The sequence below is a fragment of the Microcaecilia unicolor genome, chromosome 11 (assembly GCF_901765095.1).
Source record: "Microcaecilia unicolor chromosome 11, aMicUni1.1, whole genome shotgun sequence".
NCBI lineage: Eukaryota > Metazoa > Chordata > Amphibia > Gymnophiona > Siphonopidae > Microcaecilia > Microcaecilia unicolor.
The window spans coordinates 203,534,019-203,542,501 of NC_044041.1; the positions used below are offsets into that span (position 1 = coordinate 203,534,019).

At 47.0% G+C, this 8,483-nt stretch overlaps 1 protein-coding gene across 1 annotated transcript; it reads left to right on the forward strand.

Moving 5' to 3' along the window:
- Positions 1–7,541, forward strand: TMEM35B (transmembrane protein 35B). The gene is made up of 3 exons (XM_030218798.1): positions 1–215; positions 1,751–1,931; positions 7,105–7,541. The coding sequence occupies exons 1-3, from the start codon at positions 108–110 to the stop codon at positions 7,233–7,235; spliced, it is 420 nt and encodes a 139-aa protein (XP_030074658.1). The 5' UTR covers positions 1–107; the 3' UTR covers positions 7,236–7,541.
- Positions 7,542–8,483: the final 942 nt, after the last annotated feature.

Here is an 8,483-nt window from a genome sequence, read left to right on the forward strand (position 1 = left end):
GGGTTTGAAGGCTGAAAATCCTGGCCTGCCACCTTGCTCCTCCCCGGTTGCTGTGGAAGCTCCGCCCCCTCCCCGATCAGCACAATCGAGCGGGATCTGGAGCAGGAATGGCGTTTGTGCTACGGATCGTGCGCTGGGGGCTGGGGCTCTTCTTCCTGCTCACCGGGGCTGTGAAGCTGAGCGATCACATTTCGGCCGAACTGCACCGGCAGATGGTGAGCCCCCCAGCCCGAACCCAGGGAGGGGGAGGGGGATGTTGGTATCTAGCTGGCGCCTCGTTCTGCGGGAGCTATTGTGTTGCAAATCTCAGAGCCCGGAATACTCCCTGCTCGATAGAGCAGCTCTGGTCCAGTCTCCCACTACCGTAATAATGGCACAAAGTCTGGGAGCAAGGGAAAAACCGCTGGAAATGGCCGAGCCCACCCTGGTTAGTTGTGGATCCCACTGCTGCCACCTCAAAGGATCCGGTTCTGGGCGCAGGGGTGGTAGTAGCACTACCTTAGTAAGAAGCTAGATGGGCATCCCCGCATCACACTGCTTAAAAGTAATTTTCTCCTGTAAAAGTTGCAAGGTTTTTAGTTCCTGCAGAGCTGCCCGGGGCTAGGTTGCCTGTTGGATTACAGCTGCTGAGCGAGGGACTATTTGAGACTAGTCCTGGCTTTTCGACATACTCCTGAAACATTTTTGCTCCCTTTCATGGAAGAAGCAGGGCTACAGCTACCACATCTGAAATACATCTTATTGGGGGTAGGTTTGGATGTAGGTGTTTAGGCCAAGGCATGCGTGGGAGGTGGGGCTAGTGCTGGGCAGACTTCTATGGTCTGTGCCCTGAAAATGGCAGATACAAATCAAGGTAAGGTATACACAAAAGGTAGCACATATGAGTTTATCTTGTTGGGCAGACTGGATGGACCGTGCAGGTCTTTTTCTGCCGTCATCTACTATGTAAATCAGAAATGACACCTTTTCTTGGGCTAAATTTGCTAGAAATTCAAACATGTTTCCAAAGATAACTAATTTTGTTATGAGCATAATTAAAATCATACCTCTTATTTTTTTTTTTTAATCTAACTCTGCTCACCCAATTTTTCGCACTCTGAAATGTGAAGGTATCTTGAGATCTGTAATAGAGAGTTGTACGGGAACAGAAATTTCAGCCATATACCCATTCTATACCCACAGTAGTCAACACTATTACTTGCGCGGTTTTCACTAGTCAACCAATGAGTGGTCCAAACCTCATTCTGGCGCTCCAGTTGCCTCGCATTCCAAGCCTTATTCTGGTTGCCAGAAAATGTGACTAACTCCTGTGGGAATCCCAAAGCAGCTTTTTCCTGATGCTGTGGAGCGGGTGGAGGCAAATCAATTTTTTACTTATTCAAAAAAGTACAAAGACCAAGGAAATATTTTAAAACAAAGGGGAAGAAGATTTTTTTTTTCACTCAAAGAATAGTTAAGCTCCGGAAAAGGTTTGGAGAAGTTGCTTGAGGAAAGTCCATAGTCTCTGTTATTAAGATGGACAAGGGGGAAGCCACTGAATGTTGCTACCAGGTCCTTGTCACCTGGCTTGGCCACTGCTGGAAGCAGGATACTGGGCTAGATGGACCATTGGTCTGACCCAGTTCATCCCCGTGGGAATCCCATGGCAAATTCTTCCATCTCCGCAGGTTTTTCCGCGCAGCTCTCTAATCTGTGAATATAGTCCAGCACTGTATGAAGTTGCCCATCTGGTATTTCCTTGGTATTACAGCAGTCCCAGTTCGTGCAGTTTGCAGAAGTCTTCCCCCTGAAGGAATTTGGCTATAGGCCTGAGCCTGAGCAGTACCTGACGGTGGTGGGATGGATAGAAGCTGTTGCTGGCGTCCTGTTGGCCGTCGGACCCCAACTCTTGCAGGAGATCAGTAATTTTACGCTTACAGTGATCATGATTGGTAAGGGGTGAGGGAAACGCCACAGCAGAGACGAGAGGCGAAGAGGAGTGATGGGGTATGCTCTCGGACCTTTAGAAGGGCAAAGGCTGAGAATCCAATATTAACTGTTTAAAAGTTTCAAAGTACTCTATGTGGAAATGTATCTGTGCTTTCCTTTTCCTTTGTAGGAGTTGTAAAGAGCTGAATTTTTGCAACCATTCTTCTATCTTGCCTTACTGTGTGTTGGTCTTATATTGTGCTTTCTGACTTACCTCTAGTCCAAAGCTTCCCAAACTGTAGGTCTGGACCCCTAATGGGGTCACAACCTAGGTGGGCTGTCCATAGGTGCATCATTATTCGGGGGGGGGGGGGGGTCACACAATTTTATTTGACTGCAATCATGGGGTCACAAAAAGATTGGGAAGCACTGGTTGAGTCCCTGTATCTCTGGTTGCCAGAGCCAGTGTAAAGGTACTGGCAGCCTAGTTTAAGGGGGGGTGAGGGGTAAGGCTGAAAGTTCAACAATCACTATTCCACAATAGTCCTATTCGAATGCATAATTGGGCATCGTACAAGTAACAAGGCAATATTCAAAAGTCATCTACCCAGGGTAAATCGGCTGTTTGGAGATTAGTCATGGACCTTACAGCTGAAAAGATGCTGATGGTTTTTGAGTTAGTGTGGCTTACAGGACCTATTGTTTTGATTTGACTACAGCTCCTCTTTGCAGCCTCCCCGCCCCCCACGCTGCCGTCATATGCCACCACTTGGCCTTGTCTACTGCTTAGGCTGGGCCTGCTGACTGTAAAAGAGTCACAAGTGAAAGTGGGGGGCAAAATTGTGCTGTGATTCTGGTTGCAGCACAGAGTTAAGTAACGGCTGACTGTGCTGTAATGATACATTACTACACTGTGGGACCCCCAGGACCATGCCTGCTAAGTAGGGGCGTAGCTAGGGGGGCCTGCAAATTTTATCTGGGCCCCTGCAAATTTTATCTGGGCCCCTGGTTTGGCTGGCGGTGCGGTCTCCGGCGCAGCTGCGTTCGCAGCCTGCCCCCTGCTCGTCTTTCTTCTTGCTCCTCTTGTGCATGCTGACGCTCAGCGATCTCTGGCGCTGCCACGTTCGCTGCCTGCCCCCTGCTCTTCTTTCTTGCTCCTCTTGTGCACGCCAGCGTGCACAGGAGAAGAAAGAAGAGCAGGGGGCAGGCAGCAAACGCAGCTGCTCTGGAGACCGCCCTGAAGACCGCTTCGGCTGGTGGGGGTTGGGGACCCCCACCATCAAAGGTATTTGTTGGGGGAGGGGGGTGAGGAGGCGGGGCGGCACTCAAAATGTGCCTCCAAGCTCGGGCTCTGGCCCCCTCCCACCGTGAGGTCTGGCTACGCCTCTGCTTCTAGGTAACAGGTCCGTTGCAATCTGGATCCTTAGATGCTGTTATGTTTCTGCTACGTGGCCATGGATTTTCCTAGGAAACATCTAAAAACTGTTTAAGATGAGTTGGGGGGGTCTCAGCTCTGTTCTCTGGGACGGCTGCAGCATGGTGGGTGATATGGAACTAGTTTCTACCACCACTACATTCACTAAAGGTGGCGCAGTGTGCTAAGAAATGCAGCATGACTGTGCCTTGGCCTCCTTCCCTGCCTGTGATTCTCAAATTCCTATATTGGCAGGAGAGCAGATTGCAAGTTATTTGTGATATTCTTTAATAACAATGGTGCTGTGGAGGATATAAATCTTCTGCATTTTTGTGCTCAGGAGTTTTTCTGCAGCTTCTGAGTGTCCAGACCCTTGGACAGATTCGGCTAGCAGGGGAGACCATCCCGCAACAGCATAATCCTATATAATAATTCTCACCTCCAACGTTATATGCGCCTGCCTGCCTGTGTCCGTAACTTTCTTCACAGATGGGCTATGAAGCCCGGAGGGTTTGCGGCAGGAAGGGGGGGCTCAAGAGGGTCGCGGCAGGGGGGTCCAGGGGTCAGGAACTCTGAGGGGGGATCGGGAAATCGGAGGAAGGGGGTGTCTGGAACTCGGAGAGCGGGAGGTGTCTGGAACTCAGAGGGGGTCTGGAATTCGGAGGGAGGGAGGGGGGTCTGGAATGGGGGGAAGGAGGGACAGAGGGGGGTCTGGAACTTGGAGGAGGGGGGAATGCACCACCTGTACAAAAACTAAAAAAAGAAAAAAATGGGGGGTGTGTGTGGGGGGGGGGGGGGGACGACCCTGGAACTTGGAGGGAGGGAGGGGGGGACGACGACCCTGGAACATGGAGGGACACTGGAACTGGGTGGGAGGGAGGGGTCCCAGGCGCACACACTCTCTCTCACAGATACACTTGCACCCAGTCTCACTCTCTCTGTCACACATACACACTCGCAGATTCACTCTCTCTCTCTCTCTCACACAGTCACTCTCACACACACTCTCTGAAACATACACACTCCGAGGAAAACCTTGCTAGCGCCTGTTTCATTTGTGTCAGAAACGGGCCTTTTTTTACTAGTGATAAATAAATAACATAGGTACATGCATAAAGAAATAGACTGTAACATGCAGCATTAACATTGCCACATGTCAGTCTGAAACTCACTGCAGTTACTCTTTGTTTCCTTTGGAAAGTGGGAGTAGCAAACCCGAGTTCAGGTCCAGCCCCTCTTAGTCCAAGCAATGTGTTGAAATGCATTATATGAAATACAGACATGGATCTTCACTATTGTTCGAGCAGGGGCCAGTTCCATGTGAGAGCAAGACCATCATCGAACAAAGCAGCAGATATATTCTGTCGACCTCCACCATCCTGGCTCTCCTCTCCCCCCACCTTCAGTTTTTAATCTCTCCCAATACTTTCTCTGGAGGCTCCTTTTGATCAGCTGTTCTGTTTTCTTCCAGCACCCCATAGCTTGCAGTAAGTTTGAATTGCATGGTGCTTTCTCAGTACTCTTAAGAGGAGAAGGAGATTTTGGGCAGCATACCAGGAAAAGGTGGAGGGAGACTGTGAGAGAGTCGGGGGCCACAGTTAGGCTTGATGGGGGCTGCCGTTGGCATTATTATATTGTCTGTCCCTTTCGGAATCGTTCCTACTGCTGTACACCGCCCTCACGCAGTCACTCAGTGCAGCCTCTATTAACAATTCCTCACACAATGTTGCAAAATTCTGCAATACTGTTACTTTTCTTTTACAAGTTCTGTTCTTTTGGACATCTGAAGCCCAGCATTTAGATGTACATATTGTATCATAACTTGATGACAATATCAAAACCACCCTGTTCAAAAAGGCTTACCCCGCCGATCCAACGTAAATCCCCACATCCAGCAACACAACATAACCAATGATCGTACTGGACAATATACAGTCTTCATTCCCTTCGACCCTCATGGTGCCTGATACACACCTACCTCATTCGACCATAATATAACCTTGTATTTGTTATCAACCGACTGGCGAACGTCTTTACGGTACTATGTAAGCCACATTGAGCCTGCAAATAGGTGGGAAAATGTGGGGTACAAATGTAACAAATTAAATAAAATATATTTATCAACCAGTCTTTAATAGAAACAGTCTTCCCATCCAGGCCATCTATTCTCCCTTCTAAATCAAATGCACTTAGCTTATCCAGGGTGTGCTTTTGGCCAGTAATATTTTCAACGCTGTACCAGGGAGGGCTACACTTCAAAGTTAATCAATGCCTAAGTCCTCGTATCATTTCAACCTAGAATCAAAATGATTCCTTTGTATGTTTGAAAAAAAAAAAATGTTATTATACAGATTATTTAAATATGTTTTTATTATGGTTGCCATTCGATTAAAATTTGCAGTCACGATGAAAAATTTTGAATCGTGTGATTAATCACATGATTGAAAAGGACAATATCAGAAGTGAGCAGAGAAAACTAACAGTATTGGTGTTATTAACCATAAGAACAGCTAAAATTCACAGATTTACAGTACAAAATTGAAATGTGTTTTTCTAGCTTGTTTAGTGTAGCATTTCCTGTTTCCCTCCTCTCTCCCGTCTAGCACTGAAAGAAAGACCCACAGTTAAGATCTAGGGCGCACAAATTAACACCTATCATAACTGTATGCAATGCAACCGTACAACAAAAGATGTACATTGCAAAATTTGGCACTCCAAATTCCAATACAAGATTGAAATGGGTTTTTTTTCTAGCTTTTGTTTGGTCATTTTTAAACAAACTCTGTCTGTCCTTCTTCCCCAGCCCTACTCCCGAGTTTTCACGAAGTATAATCTTTCACCCTCTCCTGCATGCTCTCCCATACTCTCAGCTTTTTCTGCCCCCCCCCCCCACACCCTCCATATGGAGCACTCACCTTGCTCTGCCCCCCCTCCATTTGGAACACTCACCTTTATCTGCCCTCATCCTCCCCTGGCACTCTGACTCACCCTGCATCCCCACCCTGAGTTCAATGAGTGACTTGTTTTCTGCCAGATATTTCTGATGCTCCCATTTTCCTGAAAATCTCTATTGCTGATTTGGATACATTTGAAGGCAGTTAATTTTTGAATTCAACTCCTTAATAGGGGGGGTGCAATGAGGTGGTGGGGAGCAAGGAGTAATAATTATATGATAACAGTTTTTGATGCATGAGGAGTTTGTGTCCCCGGAATAAGAATATTTTCTTGGCCTTGCATAACAGTGGCATATCGAATTGGTAGGAAGGGTGGGAGGGAAGCTTTGGGAGGGGGGAGGGGGTTGTGGGATTTCAATGAAAGTGTTACTAGCTTGATTGAACTGTTTCTTTCATTTGGTTTATTAAAAATGAACGTGCTTGCAACATACTCAATGTATAAGAGAGAGTGCTCGGTAACAGGAAGTGAGGAAGGGCTGCAGTTTACTCAGCAAGATAATTATAGTTGAAAAGTTATTACAGGGGATGTGTTTAAAAGTTGAACAGGGAAGTGGGATAAAATGCTAAAAGTTTGATGACAGTAAGTATTATTTCATCCTTAGTGAGTACTTTTTCCTATTCGAATCTTTGTGTATTCATACTGTGGATGTGTTTTTTTTTTAAATTTTGATATGGTCATTAATAAAAAACTTTGAAACTGAAAACTTTCAATACAGGTCTGTAAAAGCTTCTAGAGGCTCCTGGCCCCATAGGTAGACTTAGGGCACTGCTACATCTGTCTGTGCTGGCTGCCAGATGTTTCCTAATTTCAGTGTTTCTTATTCTTAGGTGATATATATACTCTGCTGGTCCTGAAGGAGCCTTTGACCATGTACACCCCAGCCACCGTCTGCCTAGGCCTCCTGCTGCTCCTCAACATTGGAGGGAGAGAAGGGAAAATGAAGCCCAAGTTTCAGTAATCTGGGTGGGGGTGGGGAGAGAAGGAGGAAGTTAGAGACAACCTTCTAGGGACCACAGATGTGTACAGACACTCTTCTCTGAACCATGCAGGAGCGAGCGAGCCCATCGAGCACCAAAGCCAGAGCTTGAGAGAAGATATGAACAGGTCGCAGGTGCTAAGGTGCCAGAGTTAGGTGGGTGTTGCTGCTTTCACCATTTCCTCAGTAATCTGCTCATCTGGATTTCAGCAAAAGCACATCCTTTTGACTGTTCTACTATGGCATCTCATGGTTAAGTGGACGAAATAAACACTGAACCTTCTCTTACTGTGTTGCATCTGCATTCTTCTTAGCATTGTCTCCCATCTGTCTTATAAGGCTCCTTTCTCTTTGGACTCTAGGTCCTAGCATGAGACATAAGTGACAGTGTAGTGGGGATGTTTTCACTGATGTCTGCTCAGGAACTTGACCGGTGCTGCAGGATCTTTGGTGCGGTCTGAGAAGGGAGGAGCTCACAGTAGGGTGTGAATGTGGCATATGTCCAACAGGTGGAGCACAATGCCAGCGATCCTTGGGAAGTCCTGGTCTCCAGGGCCATCTGTGGTGTACCTGTGCTGTGCACATGGATTTCACCGGGGCACATCAGTGTTAAGTCTTTTTTTTGTTAGCCAAGGTCTCTCCCCCTGCTAAGAGAGAAAGTAAACATCACGCCTCTCTGCATCCCATCAGAGAGATGATTTTCCAGAGGGGGGTCGATATTCAGCCTGCGGTTGGCCCTGATCCCGCATATACAGCGCTGCGTAACCCTAGTAGCGCTCTAGAAATGTTAAGTAGTAGTAGTAGTTTCTGGTGACCAGCATTGAATATCCATTTTTGGGGGGGCTGCTATAAACTTAACCGGTTAAGTTTATAGCAGCCAAAGATAGGTCTGCTATTTTGGCAGCCCAATTTGGCTACTTAACTTGGTCGATGAAGGGCTGAATATTCGTGGATAGCCAGTTATATCACGTGATATAACCAGTTAGCCGCTATGCACTGACCATGATTATTCAGTGGGAGCTAACCAGCTATCATCCGCTGAATATTTGCAGATTCCTGGTTAAGTGCTATTTAATAACCAGCCAGGAATTCCAGTGCGCTGAATAACAGTTGGCAGGTGCCTAGAAAAACACATGGAGGTGCAAAGGGCATGACAAGGGAGCAAGGACCCAGAGTCAATATTCATAGGTAATCAAAGAGCAGACTTTTGGCCAATCCTAGTTTTAAACT

Excerpts from the sequence above, each read along its gene's own strand:
- TMEM35B (XM_030218798.1), top strand. The coding sequence starts at position 108 with ATGGCGTTTGTGCTACGGATCGTGCGCTGGGGGCTGGGGCTCTTCTTC. Across the intron at positions 216-1,750 it reads CCGAACTGCACCGGCAGATG|CAGTCCCAGTTCGTGCAGTT; the intron begins GTGAGCCCCCCA and ends TTGGTATTACAG. Across the intron at positions 1,932-7,104 it reads GCTTACAGTGATCATGATTG|GTGATATATATACTCTGCTG; the intron begins GTAAGGGGTGAG and ends TCTTATTCTTAG.